The 19371-nt window shown below is 37.6% G+C and overlaps 1 protein-coding gene across 1 annotated transcript in view; it reads right to left on the bottom strand.

The window, feature by feature from the left end:
• The window catches only part of MMS22L (MMS22 like, DNA repair protein), an 89205-nt gene that overhangs the window by 14294 nt on the left and 55540 nt on the right, over positions 1-19371 (bottom strand). Inside the window, exons 15-20 of the mRNA XM_005518223.3 lie at positions 10387-10577; positions 7825-7975; positions 4998-5140; positions 4087-4229; positions 3769-3928; positions 624-793 (exon numbers count right to left, since the gene is read on the bottom strand). Coding sequence (XP_005518280.1) covers positions 624-793; positions 3769-3928; positions 4087-4229; positions 4998-5140; positions 7825-7975; positions 10387-10577 — 958 coding nt within the window. The remainder of the gene's footprint in view (positions 1-623; positions 794-3768; positions 3929-4086; positions 4230-4997; positions 5141-7824; positions 7976-10386; positions 10578-19371) is intronic.

Below are 19371 nucleotides of genomic sequence, written 5' to 3'. Positions count from 1 at the left end.
AGTCTCTTTCTACAACGCCAACAAGCCTTACAAGAGTTTCAAGAGTGACAGGGTAACTGAGGGAAGAGTAGGAGGAATAATGGAAAAGAAAGCTTTAGTCATGTAATCATAAGCAGCAGGAACTTGATTTAGCAAAACATTCTCCAAGTATTAAGACAAACCAGTGGCATAATACACCAAGTATTTTCTTTTGTTCCTAAGAGCAACAAAAAAAGGGTATTTCATCTATAACTATCTACAGCTAGCCAAGTCAAGGATGATTTAAAATATTTGTTTGCTCTGTCATCTTAACTATTTTCTCACTACATATTATGATTATTTGATGCACTGGTTGAGAAATCTGTCACATTGGAGACCCATGTAACCAGCAGGCTGGCTAAAGGTTTTCCATAAGCAGTGATGAGACCGGAAGTTCTGGAGTGCACCACAGCATAGCTGCCTGCAATGAAGAAAGCCAAAGGGGTGGCAATTTTCCTTCCACTTCTATAAGAAGAAAAAACTTACTGCTTCAGGAAATTCAAGTCAGTGCTTGTTCCAGCTAAGGAAAAAGAAAACAACCTCTGCAATATTACTCTTTTCCTGGAGATTCATTTTTGTGCTGGTAATAGAGCTGAGATACTTACCTGGAGATAAAGAGGCAGGCTTTCCTGAATGGCAGAGAGCAAAGCCACAGGCAGCTCCTTGTCCTGCTGGAGCACAGAGTGTGGCAGCAGTAAGCAATCCACAATGCGAAACAAGAGTTGCTGTGCCTTGGAAGTAGCCAGTATCGGTGCACAGAACTTTACCAGGCATCCTGTTGAAAAAAAATTCAAAAAATCCCGAAACAATTTACAGATAGGAAAAAACATAAGAAAGCCTAAAGAAGCAATTACATTAAATTAAATAATCTGAGAGTAGCAAGAGCAACTGAATTGTCTCACTCATATGTACTCATTCCATGGCATCCCGTTAAAAAATCCCAGTCATCAACTCAGAAGTCCATTTCCATTTCCAGTTCATCAAATTAAAATACTAAATTGATTCATCATGTTACAGGTGTAAGTTTTTAGGCAAGTGAAAGTGCTTAAGTAAAGTACAGCAATGCTAAAGAAAGGATGAGTCTCTTAGATCCCTGCAGAAAACTTAACTAAACTTGATCTGTAACCCTACTGCAATCAGCACATATGCACAAACATTTACCTTGCTGTATGCATTCATCCCTTTTGCAGAGAAATGCTGCCTTTGCCTTCCCTTCACATTTGTCTAACAGCACTGTGGCAACACCATATCAGCAGCTACTCACAGCAATTTAATATCAGCAAAACATTAAATATCCTTCAAATTGCATTTAATTTCAGCATGTTTAGAAGGACGAGGGGCAGCCAACTCCATTAAACCAGCACGGTCTTGCCAGGTCTTTGTGGGCTATCAGTTCACAGAGAGCCTCAGAGAACATCCTTCTTGTTTGCAGCACAACAATCTATCACTTGCTCAGCTTTGAGCCAGTTTTAAGATTTTTTATTTGCAAAAAAAAAAAAAAGGAAAAAGGTGTTGATGTGTAAATACTCCAGCTCTGAGACACATCTTTATTCCAGGCGAGGTGCAATTTTTCTTGAAAAATTAACTCCATAATCAGAAGTGTTAATACTCAAAACACACATCAAATAAAGCAAGATAATTATGTAGACATTTTCAACTTTACATTTTATTAGAGGCAGGAAAAACTTTGCTGGGTTGAAAATACCGGAATATCCCAAGGAAACACGTTTAAGACTTTGAAAATAATGGAAAATCAAAAGTAGGCTGTTACAAGATATTATTAATCTATAAAAGTCATTCATTATCATCTCTAAAAACAACGCAAAACAACATTAATCTTGTGGAGTGAAAGAAAACACAATGATCAATCATAGAGAAAGAGAACGATCACCTAACAATACTTCTAATAATGTTGTCTAAGCTTCCTGCTTTGAAAGAAACATGGTCATTCCAGCTAAAAGTACTCCTTCTATTATCACTGCTGTGATGTATGGGACAGTACAAGACACAATCTGACTACAGACCGAAGGTGTTTAGATTTGTTAAGTTTTGTTCTTTGTCCTTATAATTTAACAAGCCCACAGAATGTGAAGCAGTGATCGAAATACACTTGAATATTTTTTTTTTTCTTTTAAACCTTCTTTATGCTTTCTTAAATAAAAAGAAAGGACATTTTCTTGCACACAACAGCATGATTGAAGATTAATAATTTCCTACTGCAAAGAACAAAAAAGATAATACCAATCTAAAAAGGAGAATACCAATCTAAAATTACTTTCCAAGGCTCCAAACCACATCTGGGTATCTAAAAATGTTTAGTTTGATATACATCTTGTGTATCAAAGTATTCTGATCACACAACATAAAGTATTTTACAAAGCCCTAATTCCAGTACATTTGATGCACTTCCTGCATCTTGGTCATGCTTTCCCTGTGCTTCTTAGAATCATGATGTAAAGTGTATGTGTATGCAAATTATTGCCTCTGTTTTCAGATATATAAGATTTACTCTGTTTTTAAAGCTAAGTGGCTCAGACTGGCACATTCATTGTTAATTAAAGCACTCTTCTTTTTTTCCACCCTATCAGTGGTTCCACAATTAATGAATAAATGCTAGAATTGCATTTTAGTAAAGTACAGAGTGCATGTCAAAGAAACAGTTCCAGAAAAGAAGTGAAGTACATACCTAATCCATTAACATATCTCTACTACATACCATGTAGCCTGTCATAATACTGCTTATCACAGAATATCCTCAATTGAAAGAGACCTGCAAGGATCACCTAGTCAAACTCCCAGCCCTGCACAAGACACCCCAAGAGTCACACCAGGTGCCAGAGAGCACTGTCCAAACTTCTTGAGCTCTGTCAGGTTGGTGCTGTGACCACTTCCCTGGGGAGCCTGTTCCAGTGCCCAATCCCCCTCTGGGTCAAAAACCTGTTCCTAAACTCCCTAGAACCATTGTTTTAAACTCTACCTTATCCCTCTCCATTGGCCCTAACAAAATCTACCTACAGTTTGCTGAATTCTGTGACTCCTTGGCTGCACTTCCACTTTTACCTTAACAATACAATGATTGAAAAAACCCATTTAAATAAGTGATTACTACAGTGTTTTTTTTTGGCAAGTCAGGCTATGCCCCATAGCGTGAGTACCTAACATCAAAGCTGCACACTGTCTCAAGCGACATGGTTCAAAACCTGGAATTCTTTCAGAAGAGTGTACACTATGTTCTACAAGAAGAACCCAGAATTCATCACTTCTGTTTAAGATGAGTGGGCAGAGGAAGGAAACAACAAAAGACCTCATAACAAAAGGATGTCATAACCCTCCATGGGAAGAGCACATCCACTGAGGGCATAAATTGCTGTAACTTCAGGAACTGCTATGACTTACAACAACCCTCACTACAGCTAAATAGCCAGAAACCAACTCTTGCAACTGTTTCTGGGTTTGTTTAGATAAAACAGGTGGTTTTCAGTAATGAAAGACATAAAACATCTTACTTCTGAAAATAATGATTTGCAGGGGTAATTAAAAAAAAACCCACAAACAAAAACTACAAGGAGGTTAGACATCAGGATCTAGAGAAAATTTTAAAAAAATGAATCTAACTGTAGCATCTTGGTGACTTTCTTTTTTCAAACATTAAATAGTACAGAGAAAAAGTATATATGGATAGTATTATAAGTTTATTTTACTAATTCTTTGAAACTACTTCCTAAAAGAAAAGAGGTATAAAATAATTACCTATGATCCAATATGTAATCTGCAGACCTTCTGGAGGTCCTTTCGCCTTCAGATAGGGTTTTACGTACTTTAGCACATCACCCAAATACTCCAGAGTCTTTGCTACCATGGCAGATTTCTCAGAGAGTGTCTGAAGACCACTGTAAGTTCTACCAACAGCCTGAGAAAACAAAAACATTGAAATAAATATAAATCAGCTAACTAAGTCTCTCAGGAGACTTTTGGGAGTAATTTCTTTTTCAGCACTCTAAATCTGATATATAGTCTCTTTCCATTAAAATTGTCCTACAAAACTAACACAGGGTAGATGTACAGTACCTTAATGAACTGGACAAGAGCATTTTTTGGGTCTTGCTTGAAAACTGACTGTCCAACATTAGCCTTTAAAAGAATGTTTTCTACTTCTGAGAGTTTAAAAATCAGTCTTGTCAGTTCAGTCAGCTGCTCCATGTAGGCTTTTCCTGATTATTACAAGAGAGCACATTAGTAAATACAGTACACAGTTATGGTTTTAGATTTATTTTAGTCCTAAAATGATGAAGTGAAACATTACTTTAAAATAACTAGAACACAAGTATTCAGCAACCAACTGCATCTCTCCAGACAAATAATAATGAAAAAAAGAGTTATTTTTCTGATATAATTTGTAAGAGAATGAAGAGTTTTAAGTATGGATAACCAAGCTGATGGGCTTTTTTTTTTTCTGTCCGAAATCTGCAAAATGTATGAGAACTAGTGACTGGAAGACATGTTCTACAGATAATGAGAACTGCAGTGGTTTTAGAAGAAGGGATGAAGTATTGCTGTAAGAAAGCAAAGTATCCAGCATAAAAAAGAGGAGAATTAATTGCAGCTAGATTTCCCCACCCCTCCCTTTTTTTTTAATTTTAGGCCATTCACAGCATGATTTCTGACTATTTACTTCAGATTTTCACTTTTTTAGAGCAGTTTCTCCACGGGGGAAAAATAACTTGTCTCTTTGGGAGCAAGTTTTTATTCTTTGCTTCCAAGGAAACAAGCTCTTTTATCTTTGTTTGTGATAAATTTGTCATATGCAGAGCAGGCAAACTATCAATAAATAGCACAAGCGGTGTAAAGAAACACATTTTGTAATTAGTTAAAAGTAAAGCAATACAAACAAAAATACATTTTGTAATTAGCTGAAAATGTTTGCCAGCTTTGCAATATAGCCCCGTTACTGCAAACATGAGGGAAATGTGAGCACTTACCAACTGTTCTCTCAGCATCTGTCTTGGCCAAGGCGCCACTTGGTTGATCGAGGAACATTTGCAAAATGCAGCGAAACCATGAACGTACTGTCAAAGCTTCGTAGGATGTATAGCCCATGCTAGAAAATGCTTCACACAGTGAACTGCGTAGGTGGAAGGAGAAGAAAAAAGGTAGAGAAATCTAATAAAGTAGGCAGAAAGGTGACAGAGTGTCTCATTTGGCTGTTGATGCATATATACACGTATACATATGTTTTGGCTACAAAAAACAGAGGGAGGAAAATTCACACAATGGGAAATGCCTTACTGTAACAACGGATGATTTGACTGTATTATCTAAACTGGCAACGTTTAAACGCTGGAAATAGTTTATCTGAACCAGCTTGGAACTTCATACTGACACTCTGCTTGCACTGCTTCAGCCTTTCATGTAAAGCTAGCCCAGTTGTCCCACACTACTCTGAAGTCTGCTTAATTCTAGCTACATTAAAGATGGAGAAAAGAAGGTCTGCTTTAGCAAATAAAGATATGCCATGTTCGAAACAGATCCAAAAGGGAAACATAAAAGGGCACCTTGGAGATGAGACAGGAAACTGCTGTACTTGGCAGTACAGGTACAGACATATTCATTTAGGTATGTATACACACACAAGTATCTTCATTCCCACACAACTTGCTATATATGCTTTTAAACACTTGCTACCATTCTACCAGTCAGTTGTCAGACCAGGGTCACTCAATGCACAGTCCCTGTACTTTACTGCTCTGTATTCCCCAAGTTTTATTTGCCTCATTACCATGAGTAGCTGCTGCAGTCATTTTTCCCAAGCGTATCAAGAATCATTAATTCTGGAGAAACTCCTTACTAAAAGACAGCAGGTGTGCGTTGAACTCTGCTCCCAGTTACCATCAAATGAGGTGCATGTGTGCTTCAGGTGGGGATATTTCTTGAGCATAGTTACACCTTTTGAGAGACCTCCTCCCTGGGCAGTCTGAGATACTTTAATGAAAAACACCTGTACTCTTTCTTGAAATGTGTACATGTAACTACGTATTTTCTACTGATTTTTTTACTCATGCTTGCAACAGAATGTCAACAAAGGTCCAGATGGAAACCAAACTGGATTCTACTTCTCACTAAACAACATTAATGAAGTTGAGGGGTTTTTCTGCTTCATTTATTTAAAATCAGTGTTATCTATTTATTTTGTCTGAACATCCCTGCTGAAGTACTATTGACAAAATAAGTAAGGAGACGAAATGAAAGCAAATAAAATAAAAAAAATTAACACTCAATTCCAGGACCAAAAGAGAACAAATAGGTTGCCTATGGGCTTAGTGCTCATAACATGTAAAGAAGTTCAGTCTCATGTAATCTTGATGTACACTGCTAGTCTACTTGGTCCCAAAAGCTCACAAAACCACTTTCTGTTGTAGTCTCACTCTTGTTTCTCTTGCCTGCTGATAGGTGGGCCACTTAGGCATGTTCCTAGAACTGGAAAGGAATCTGCTCTTAATCCTTAGAAAGGAAAGAACAATAACTACCTGCTAGAAGCATGGCAAGTGGTCCTTTTAAAACAGTGAGTTTATTCACATGCTCAACATTAGTTTAGACAAGTTATAACACTATCATGAACTACACAACATGGATCTGAAGATGAAAGTTTAGGCTCTTCTGCAGAAAAAATTCCACAGGTCATGTGTATGTTGCCAGAGCTTTCAGGTCTAACAGTATTGGAAACAAAAAAATCTTTTTACTTCTATTGAAAATTATCAGAGCACAGAACCACGAAGTCTTAAGATCCCTGCACTTAGATACTTTGATAACTTTTTCTTTAAAACCGCATAAGGTAAATAAGTACATGAAACATGCTACAAAATAGCACTTTCAAGACAACAGTGATAGCTCTATATTCTACTAAAAGTATCTTCCCTTAGTTACTCACTGCCCTTTCACAAGGAAGCTGAGCTAGGATAACAGTGTATCTATGTATACATTGTTAACAATACGTCAGATCCTTAATGAACACTGATAACAAATACTTAAGTAACTGTTTTCAAACACCTACTTGATTAACATTAAGACCTAAATAATACCAAAATCCAAGTTCAGGAATCATTTTTTTTTTCTTGATCTTACCTGAAGAATTAATTAAATTATAAAATTTAAATTATAAAAGGAATTTATGTGCCTAACTCTTACTTCATTCAGCACATGCTAGGTATCTGCAACCTGAATGAAACTCACCCTGTAAAAATCATAAGAGAAATATAGCAGAGGACTGAACACTCCTTTCACAAGTTCCAAACTGACACACAAGGAACTAAATTCAACCTTTTCTAACACCTCCCTGCAAGAAGGCCATAGCCTCATCTTTGTCAATCACACTTAAATATTCTTTACCATATCCTGATTTACAGTTACTGTCCTTAGTACACTATGTACCCGAAAAATGTGCAACATTTTTCACTTTCAAATACAGTCCGACACAGAAATATTCCCTCTTTCTCTCTCACTTCTCACCTCCCCTGCTTCCAAAACCCGAATCAGAAGCGGGCAAGGCGGGCAAAAAAAAGCACACAACAAAAACAACCACCACCCATCCATCTTAGGTTCACAGAGGCTTACTTAGTGAAAATAAAATTTCTCAGGTATATAACAGTTTGACTGGATTGTCCAGGGCAATCTGCTCTAGCTGACCCTCTTTGAGAAGATGTAAAGAATCTGGACCATTTTAATGAAACATTACAGTCTGAAGCAAGGTTTTCCTCAAGTCTGATGAAGGATGAAAAGGTACTGGAAGAACAAACAGTCACAATTTTTCACCTGTTTTGAATCAGATGACTTAGATATCTTGACACCAGCTGAGGCCACACCATGTCATCCCATCCAAACAGCCGCATCATTGACAGAACAGGCTGTGGCTGGAGGTCTGATAGGGCTTTGCTGGGTATATCCAAAGCTAAGAGAGTAAAACCTGTTTTTAAAGAAAGAAAAACATGGAACCATTTTAATAATTTCTCAGTATAATCCCCATTCCACAAAAAGTACTGAAAATTAACTACAATTACTGATGTGCAGTCCAGATGTACCAGAAATCTCAATTAAAACTGGGCAACTGTTCTAACAGCAATTGTTTTTACCCATGTTAAAAATGTAGTCTCTATCCCAAGCAGTCTGTAAATCAACAAGATACATGGGCTACAAAGGAGGAAAAATGGATCCTAACATACGCAATTGAAAACAGATTCACAAAACCACAGTTTATAAATCCTGAAGGCATAGTTTTACCACCTCTGCAATGTCTTAAAACCTGCATCTTCGTCTTCCTGACTTCCCTTTTTTTTTTTTACTTCCATCCTCTCTATCTTGCCCTGTACACTTAAGTACTACTGTGCTTTACCAGGATGAGTTTTATTTATTTGTTTTGTTGTTTTTACACACTTCTCACAGTGAAAAACTGTATCTGTAAAATTCACTCAGTAAAAAGCTGGTACCTCTCTATTTTTAGAAGACTTCCATGTATCAAAAGTTACCGTATAAATAAAGCGCTACAGAAAAAAATTTACTCTTGAAAAGGATCTCCATATAACTGCTGCAGATCTAGAAACTGGGGCAATACCTTTGTGCAAAATTTTGTTAATGAAGCAGAACCTTTTGCTGTTTCAGTTAATTCTACTGTAGAATCTATCTCCAACATTACCAGAATAAAAAATATAATGCATTCTTAATATTGCAAATCACAAGTTCATTAAAACTCAGAAATTAGATGTAATCTTAAATGCTGAGCACTTATTGGGTTATAGGAAATGAGAAGCATCAAATGAGTCAGGAAAACTGACTTTGGAGGGAAATGAAAAAGGGGCTTATTAGTTCCCAAATTCTCCAGCTCAAATAAATATAAACCTGCATGCATTGATAAACTGACTTTTAATTAGACAGAAAAGGCTAGTTTTCAGAAACTACAATAAAATTGTTTTAATTAACAGCAGAGGGACAGCCTATCTTAAGCCATGAAGGACTTCCCATTTTCTTACATGCCATAGAACAAACAATAAGGTCATACAAAGTCCCAGTCTGCTTTAGGTGAGGAAACAATTTGTGCCAGCCTTCTTCCAGATTATCACCTCGTTTCTGTAGCATGAGCCATAACAGAGGTTGGGGAGAAATGGGAGGCAGAACAGAGCTGTGAGGCCCAGGCTGTTTGCCTGGCAGGGGGAGCAGGAGAGCTGTGACAGATGCTCTCTCCTCTGGGCTGCAACCTTAAGGCAAGGAGCTCAAACAGCGTGGGAAAGGTTTGCCTGTCTCTGTAGTGCTACCTAACACATCTCTATAAAGCAGGTCACAACTGCACTCCCCTCCTTCTCGGAGGAGTTTATAATAGCTTGCTGCTCTTGCTATTTCACTGTGCTAGTATAAAATAAAAAAAAAAAAATCTATGTCACTGTAGGAAATGAATGAAAGTTTTGACATTAACAACCTCCTCCTTTGATTTGTATTGCTGTTTCTCACACATGTTTCAGCTGTGTGAGACCACTACTGTTGCACACTGCCTCTTTCATTAATGCTGCCTCCTAACTACCACAGAGCTGCTTCAAATAGCTTTTCTATTACCAACTCAGTACTCCCGAGCTTGTAACTTTATCTAATTCATATCATGATGGGAAAAAATATTTTATGTTTCACTCATCTGAATTTTAGTTAACTGGATACAAGATTTCATTTTAACTACAGAATATCATGTTAGCTACTGATGTGAAAGATCAAACTGGGATATCTTTCTATTCACTGCCAAGCTGGCTCATTGCATGTGGAGTTCACACACATATGGAATGCTGTACTTCAAGATTAAAAGCCTTCAGTGAAAAGCAAGACAAATAATTAGAATGAATTATGAAACAGTTTTATGACCATGAACATAAGGGTTTAGCAAAAAGCAACATTCAAGTAAGCAACCTTTTAAAAATTGCTTTCAAATGAAAAATATTTTAAAAAATTTAGTTTGAATCTCAACCATTATGAACAGTTCAACACAAATAAACTTCTAGATAAGCAAGTGAATTCTGAATATAATGAAAAACAGTATTCTTATTTATATTACATAACACTAGCATGTTGATTATAATCTATGACCAGTAGTGAAAAAGAAGTCAGGTTGGTAAAGCTTCAGACCCCTTTGGCATTCTTAATGTGTTTGTACCCTATTAAGGAATTCAACATTACAATATTTCTTCGTGTCAAAACATTTAGCACAGATCCTTTTTGCATTTATACATACTTAAGTTACTACATGGAAGGAGAAATATCCCAAAGTACAAACTCCTTGAAAGTTTGTGACCCAGAGAATAGCACCGAATGCAGCAGGTCGCAGGCAGGGTCAGTGCTAACCTGCAGCTGTATCAGCAAGCTGTGGGGAAGGCGGCGTCTGTGACATTCTCTGGCTCTTCAAGTAGGGAAAGAAATTTCTCCAGAGAGCACTGGCGACAGCAAGGTGGTGCTCTTTAGCCAGTAATGGAAGATGTGCATCTGGGGCTGTGTTTCCTAGTTGAAGTCCCTGGCTTACACGCTCATGCATGCTCCTAGGGAGAAACAAAAACAATGTTTATGTTCAATAAATGAAAAATTCACATCTTTTAAAAACGCATTTACAGCTACTTTAAACCACAGAGTCTGAGAACTGAAGGATCATTTTGAGCAATTAAAACCTTTATGCAAAGACATTATGCATACCAGTTATTTGATGGATGAATGATGGCATATTAAGCACCATAAAGTTAATGTTAATTACTAATGTCAACCATTAATTATATGCTTTTTAATATGTCAGATCAAAATGAGAAATTGGCAGCTTTAAAATTAATATCTGCATTTTGCAACTGTTAGCATGACAAGCAAGTCTGCTTCCAATCCAAAACCAGGTGCTTCTTTGAAATTTTTGTCACTGGGATTTTTAGGATAGAGTTGTGTACAGTAAATAATGGGAAATGATTTTGATCAATTGTAAAGCTTCTTTCTGAAATCTACTTCTCACTTGTAAAATCTCTCTAGGTACGAGTTTAGATAAAAGATTCATTTTATCCTGATGCATTGCAGACAATTAGGTTTGACAGCAATGCCCACAGCTTTGTTAGTACAGTAAAGACAAAAGTTACCACTACACATAACACCCATCTCTTCCTCAGACAATGTGGCATGAATTCAATAACACACTCAATTTTCTTTGATTCTTCTAGTACCATTCCTGCTACTTAATCTAATTTGGAAGTTGTGACTTTCTAGAGGTTTAATAGAGATATGTCTGCAGGGAATCAGTGTTCTCCGAGAAATAGAGGGGGGGGACACATTAATAAATTTGTCTGGTAGAGCAGGATAGGAGGCATTTCAGTACCGGGCTGATCAACTAAATAACATGCTTATTAAAAACAATCTGTAAGAACGCACTATCATTCCTGTTCCTATTTATCTTCTGGTCAACCCAATTGAGATTGTGCATTAAAGCACAGGCAACATTATTACATTTGCTTTATTAAATTCTATAAACAGCACTGTAAAGTCAGAGTCGAGATATTTATAAGATAATGGCAAACCGCAGAGGCATCGAGAATTGCCTTAACACTAACACTTCTAGACTACAATGTTTTTTTCTTAACTTGCCACTCTCACAACAGCAACTGTTTTCACAAAAATATTCCCCTAGATCTTTATTTTATGCTTACCCTAATTTGAAATACACCAAAATAAAAATAGAAAAAACTCCAGCTCCTAGTTCCCTTCTGGGAACGGAGGAAAATTATGAAAGAATTACACAACTCACAGCACTCATTAGGACATCTGAAATGGAATAATTTTAAATAAAGAGTAGGTTGGCTGCAAGGCCTTCCCGTACTACGGTTGATATTAGAAGTGCATCTCATTATATCAAATTAGTATCCAAAAATTCTGCCCAACACATAATTTAAAACATAAAACATACTGGCTGTCAAAGGTAACGATACCTTATGCCTGCCTGCAGGCATTCATTAGTTTCAATAGGACAGACAGAGAAAACTGAGTACCAGCTACTTTTCGAATGGCTACATTTAACAGACAAGGAAAGGTATGCAGCATTAGGAGGAATCAAGGATTTCTTTGAGAGATGGCATGAGTCCAAACACAGGAACAGAAGCCAGGAATTCTAAACCCAACATTTATTCCCTCTGTGGCTTCACATAAATCATACAGCCTTTGTTAGCCTCAGTTTCCCAGCCATGATATTTGGATAGTGAGACAGCTTACCCTTTAAGGATGCTGTGAAAACAATCAATGCTTAGAAACTGAGGATTATATTCAGTATGTCAGTTGGTATTCCTATTTACAAGGCATATTCTCCAAGTCAACATGAACTGAAATAGAAGCAAGATTAGCATAAAAAGTCAAGCAACACTTCTTTGGGAGCATCCCCTTATAAAAAAAGGACAAAGAGAAGGGTGCAGAAACAGTGAGGTCTAGAGGTCAAATGATAGAAAGGTAAAAGCAAGGCTAAAGACAAAAGTTTAAAAATTATTTTTGCCTATTACAAAAAGTTTAACTGTAAAAACGAGGGCTTTTCTCTTCTATTTTGTTAGGAAAGGAAAGCATGATGCCTCGTAAGGCAGAGAATAAAACTTCTGGGACCAAATTCTGCCTTACTTATACCCAGACTATGCTGTAAAATTGCACAAAGACCTTTTTCTCTCCTCTAAATTGCCTCTCCAAAGACGGGTGCCTTGCATCTCCTTTAGCCATCTATGCAAAGTAGAAGGGTGTACAGACTTCCAAAGTAAGGTAATATATCTCTGTGTCAGTGGAAGGGCAACACGTACAAATCAGTATTTATGTTTATTCATAGTAACCTACACAAATGCTGGCAATAAGGTAAATGCTTGAAATCGATGGGGCATCAATATATGCTGCAGCTGATGTAGCCAGCTACTTCTACCAACTAGCACATTTTTTTAACTCTACAAAAATATGAATAAATGCAATTTCACTTTTTATTCAGGCTTCTATTTTTTTCTAACAGTAGACAAGCATACCATCAAACATCACTCAATTTCTAAAACTTTATACATTTAATTTTCTATTCTGTTAAGAACTCTAGAACCACCAGTTTCCTTATTACATTGGTAATAATTTGGTGTGGTTTTTACTTCTTTTAAATAATGAATTTCATATTTCTTTAAAAAAAGATGTGGGTGTTTTTTTTTTTTTTTTCATTTTGCCATCAGATCAAATAAACTCTGGGTTTATTAAAGAAGGGAATGTTTGTGCTACCTGAATGAGGATTGTGCTGGATGTGTAGGTATAATGGCAGCATGCAGGATTATTTCCTGTACCCTACACCTAGGGTAAGGAATTGCAGCCATTTATCTGGATGTGAATACTGTAATCATAAAATATGTCCTTGCAAGCCTACATTACTAAAGCAGAGCCAAACTTTAGGTCAAGCCAGAAAAGTAAAACACAAAATTCATCAGCCTGCCTATAAAATGGAAGCTTTCAAGTCACTACTAGTCTATAATCTGCACTGGCTGCACAACAGCATCCAGACATAATGCAAAGTCATTTAATTTGATTTACAAGGGTTCAGAACTCCCCAACATGAGAGAAGACCTTTCTCCTACCAGTATTGCCAGAGGCTACCACCCTCAGGGTCTCACAGGCTATGAATACAGATACTGGTTTCTCCACAGACAGTATCCCCAGATCCTCAACTCCCAGTCCAAGGCAGGCCAGCCATAGCATCTACAAATCTCAGCTGCCCAGTACAGCCAAGATTAAACTCAAGAAAGTATTTTTAAAGGACCTGAATGACCTTTTGATGTTGAAACAAATAAATCATTAAAAACCACCTGAAGGATGAACACACTTGAATAAAACTAGGGAGATTGGGAAGAGATACATGAGTATTTCTAAAATGGTAAACGGTCTTGAACAGAATTTCAACTGCAGTCATCAGTTATTTCCAGAAAAATTCAGGCAAAGCAAAAGGAAGCAAAGCACCATCACAACCAGATTCAAAGAGATGTAATAAGTGCTTTGTGCCCTTTGCAAGTCAACAGAACTTGCACAATACCTAAATTTTGAGATTTCCCAACATTCTCCCTCTTTTATAGCATTAAGATTATCAACACAGTTCACGGAATCGTAGAATTGTTTCAGTTGGCAGGAACATTAAAGTTGACCCATTTCTCACAACCCTCCATGGAGGGGGACATCTCCCACTAGACCAGGTTGCTCAAAGTCCTATCCAACCTGGCCTTGAATCCTTGCGTGGCATCCACTTTTCTGGGCAACCTTTGCCACATCTCACCACCCTCACAGTAAAGAATTTCTTCCTAATAGGAAATCTGCATTTCCCCTCTTCCAGCTTGTACCCATTCCTCCTTGTCCTGTCAAAACAGTTTCTGATGCAGAGACCATCTCTGACTTCCCTGTAGGCCCCTTCAGATACTGGAAGGTTGCCATGAGGTCTCCACACAACCTTCTCTTCTCCAGGCTGAACAGCCCCAGCTTGTTCAGCCTTTGTAGGGGAGTCCTTTGTAGGCTCCAGTCCTCCTGTCAGCTTCATGGCCTCCTCTGCCCTTGCTCCAACAGGTCCATATCTATCCTCTACTCAGGTCCCCAGATGATGCTATGATTGACAGCTCAACCAGGGCTTGGGGAGGGCCTGGGGGTGGAGCAGGGCACTGCCTCACCTTTAGTAAAGCCTGGCCTGCCCCTCCCACCAGACACAGTTACTGGGATTCCAAGATGTTTCAAGACATGAAATATCCAGTCTCTGACAAGCAGTACACGCAGCTTTTTGCAACCAAACAATATTTAGCAAACAGCATTGCAGAATTACTTAAAAACTACTCATTCTATTTCACTTCCTTCAAATGCCATAAAACACCAGTACTTCTTTAATACATCTACTAATTTCTTCCTGTCATACCACCAGAACTGCTGGTTATGGTGACCAGAACTGCATGCAAGGTTTCAGCAGAAGCCACACACATTTCCAGCAACTAAATCTAGCCAAGATTAAGCTGAAAAAGTTCTTTGTGTACCCTCCCATACGCCTTTGAAAATCCAGTATGAGTATTTAACTAAGTTGACTACTATGTCATTTGTCATATGTCATACTTATTCTAGAAAATCACAACTTCAGCACTTATTTCATTGATCCCTATGGATACCAACTCCCATGATGCCAAACTCACTGTTCAACTACTTCTACTTAATAATTTGTTCATAGGCTTTTATTAATTTTTTTGTCTCTGCTTCAAATATGCAGTTAACACTAAACACAACATTTCTGAATCACAACCACTTCCAATACCATAAAATATCATACAAAGTGTAAAGGAAAACACACTTTTAGAGAGAGTTAAATACATTTATACAGAATTTTTTAAAACATTAAAAAAGAAAAGCTAGTTTCAGTCTGAACTGCAGTACCGGTACTCGCAAAGGCAAAACCAAAATGGTTGCACATAGGTTCAAGTCTGCTTTCAATCCAGTAACATAGCACTGTGCCAAGATACAAGTAACAACCTGTGTGATCCTACCTCTTACAAATGCATATTCATGCAAAAGAAATGGATCTGGATTCACAAAAAAGGCACACTAACTGCATGGTGGTGCAGCTTAGAGTGGTGGCAACTCACAGATGTGGGTTTCAGGCATCGCATGATAAAGGCTTTTGGCTTTCTTTTCACTGGTGAATGATGTGACACTGGCCTAATGTGTGTAAACCTGAGCCTCCTTTCTCTTGGCCCCTTATGAATGCAGGTGTGCCAAGTGGCAGAATTTGCACTGAACTCCTGGTTATCAGCATGTTTAGTAAGGACACTGACAGCATGCTTACAAGAATTTTAAGTGCTAGAACATCTACTTTACGGCCTCAAAGTGCTTAAGCTGGATGCTAAATAGCCTTAATGTCTCTGGGCACACATTTTGGTACCTAGGGAAGCTGGGTGCTTAAAACAGAGTCACCTACACACTGTCAGATACTTCCACATTCAGTCTGTTTCAGTGAGACATGCATGAAGGAAGGTGACTAAATTCTACCCAAGTCTGATTCAAACATCCAAGCCTTCTTTTAAATGCGTTTCTAAGCTCTCTGGGATACAATTTATTTTTTATACCCCTTTATATAGCACCCAGTATATTGAGACTGGTATGACTGCAGTAAGAACTCTCAAAGTGCACAGAATTTTCACCTACATTTTTGGAATTAAGAACTACATTTCGAAAAGCTAAGCAAGATGAGAAACTTAAGACCAAAAATAATTTTTTCCCATCCACTAAAACAAGCATTTGGAAAAAGATCCCACGGTTTATAATGTGTCAGCACTGTGTAAACCATAACAATAGCACCACCACAGAGCTGTACTGCTGTACAGCCGAGTGTATAAGCAGAACTGGAAAAATCATGACACAGTATTAGCAAACATCAACATACCCCTATCAATTCAGTATTTATTAAATGATGTTTTAGTGTTCTCCCTTCATTTTAATTTGCTTCAATAAACCATTTATTTAAATGTTTACTCAAAAAAGGAAGTCCAAATAACATGTCTGGTTATGAATGGGAATGATTATTACTGATTTATGCAATGGAGTAGGGAGGGCTAACAAGGGAAGAGGGATGTTTCTCAGAACTCAAATATATAGGATTTTTATCAAATGCTTAAATTCACCCATGGTGCTTAAATTCGTTATAGCGGACTTGCATGACACCATTAGTGTTACAGCATGCCTTCATCAGGAACAACATGAACCATACACAAAGTGATGTCTCAGATGCTGGATGAGATCCAAAGGGATACAAGAATGTAATGGCTAAAAAGCAGTGCACAAACAGATATCAGACTCCTGAATAATCATTTCCAAACTGCTCACTTAGTCAGATCACCCTCTTTTGACCAGAAAGTTCCTTAGGTGCCTGCAACTAATCTACACAAAAGCCTCGAGCTGAGCATCTGATTCACAATCTCTGTCTACTGGGGCCCAGAAATTTGAGCATGACTAATCCACACAAAACAAAAAAAAAAACCAAAAAACCAGGTTGCATAAGGTGCAGCAGTAGCTACCTGCATTTTCAGACACAGAATACACTTTATGTAACAACCAATGAATTACAGCATCAGGGTAGAGGCCAGCCGGGTCCAGTTTTGATACTATTTTGGGATCTGCTCTTGATTGTGAGTTCTACTTTAAGTCAGTTACTGGATAAAAATGTGAAATCCCAGAACAAGGAATGGAGACCACAACACTCTTCTCTCCCAATATTACATACTAACCACTAGAGAGCAGATACTTAATCATTCCAGCTGCTTCCTGTGATTTAAGTGACAAACAAACAACAAAACAAAACAAAACCTCAAGACACTCAAGCACACATCTTCAGCAGTTGGGTTCTACAAGTGGTACCAAACACACAGATTTCTGTTTGCATGACACTAAATCAGATGTCTCTGAGCCCACCGGACACATGCTGGATTCAATCTTTTCCATTTTTCGTAGCTTAACAGGAGACAAAATCCCAGAGAGGAGGCAAAAGCAGTTTGTTGTACAAGACACGTATGCTGCATGTGTCAAACGAGCTGCTGGTGAGCTGGACCTGTTGCTGCAGGTCATCAGATCATTGTACCTTGGGAGACCCCTACACCATTTCAGAGCAGAGTTCTTTCAAGTGCTGGTAACCTTTAAGTTCACCTGAACAGAGCTGTCAGGCAGAAAGATAGCCAGGAATAAAAGGTCAAAAGAAGCCAACATCACCACAATGCCGTAGAAAGAAACTGATGCACAGGAAGTACCACCTGAACGTGAGGAAGAACTCCCTTACTGTATGGGCGACTGAGCACTTTATCAGGTTGCCCAGAGAGGTTGTGGAGTCTCCCTCACTGGGGACATTCAAGAACTGCCTGCACACAATCCTGTGCCACAGGCTTTACTATGATCCTGCTTGAGCAGGGAGGTTGGACCAGACGACCCCTGTGTGGTCCCTTTCTAACCTGACCCATTCTATAATTCCAATTACTACAGCTTCTCTATAAACCTTAGCTAGCCATTGCTAAAAGATACTCTATTTTCCTCCACCCAAAACTCCTACTCAGACTATGTTTGTTTGGTTTTTTTGCCACATGCACATTAGGAATACATCACCCCCAAACATCTTAAACATACTTTGCATTGTGCTGCCTTAACTGAAAAAATGCCTTTTAACAAAATAAAAAAGGGCTACAGATCCTTTCAATTTACCACACATCAACTGTTGCCTGGGTAGAAGCAGATCACACACTCTTTCCTACTCAAGATACAGTAGGTTCAAACAGAACCATTACAGTTCTTTCTTTGGTGGTATAAATCTTCAAATCTCAGTGGAAGAGCCTAGTATATTCCTATTGTTAGTGAATCATTGACAGAACAGACTCAACAGTTAAGAAGATTCTAATGTGACAATTTATATAAGCAGAGTAATTAAAGTATATTAGAAATCCAGATAATCTCTCCCAATCAAGCCAATGAAGGACAGCCCATGGGCATTCAAATTACACATTGCAATTTAGCTCAGGGTCACCTTCCCAAGTTAAATAATACCAACAGAAAATGCCTTAAACAAAAAGATCCTTACTCATAACTAAACCTATTCAGGAAATTACATAAAGCTCTTTGAAGATATACACATTTTAAGAAGTTAACCACTTTAAACTACTACTTTTTTCCTCCTACTGATTTGAAGGCTAGGACCAAATTTAATTTCTCAGACATTACTTGAAATATTCACTAAAATACAGGGAAGAGAGGAGAAAATGTTTCAGATGCCTTTAAATGCTATAGTGAAGTATGGCAATAATATTTTTTCACATTACCTGAGAGGGTGTTAGAATAGATGATGGAAGATGTAGTAATTAAAGAATTATACCAACAGATAGGAAATCATGTGCTTACAATTTTTTTAATATTCTCATAAGCAATTTTTTTTTACTGCTTTTGCTTAAATTTTTTTGTTTGTTTCATGCATCTTCTGCAAATCAGTCTATGGACTCCACAATTAAAAGCAATTGATTACATTTTGACAAAAAATTACAAGTAAATCAAAACCAATTACATAGTTTTCCAACTTTAAGGTTATATTAAAGACAAAACAAAGCAAACAAAAAACTCCCCACAAAACACAATCATTGCAATTGATCCCATAATACACAAAAATGGCAAATATACACTATTCAAATTTAAGTCCAAGCTCCTAAATTTTTTAATACACAACTTAACTGCTACTTCTTTATAGAAATACAATTCAAGAAATAGGGCTCTTTTTCTGAAACTAATAAAGAGGAATTTGCTAGATTTATGTTCTTCACT

Source organism: Pseudopodoces humilis, chromosome 3, assembly GCF_049639895.1.
Source record: "Pseudopodoces humilis isolate 2021_Gansu_Grassland_sample_001 chromosome 3, ASM4963989v1, whole genome shotgun sequence".
Taxonomy (NCBI): domain Eukaryota; kingdom Metazoa; phylum Chordata; class Aves; order Passeriformes; family Paridae; genus Pseudopodoces; species Pseudopodoces humilis.
Note: the sequence above shows the minus strand (reverse complement) of the source record. Positions and strands in the feature narration are given on the sequence as shown.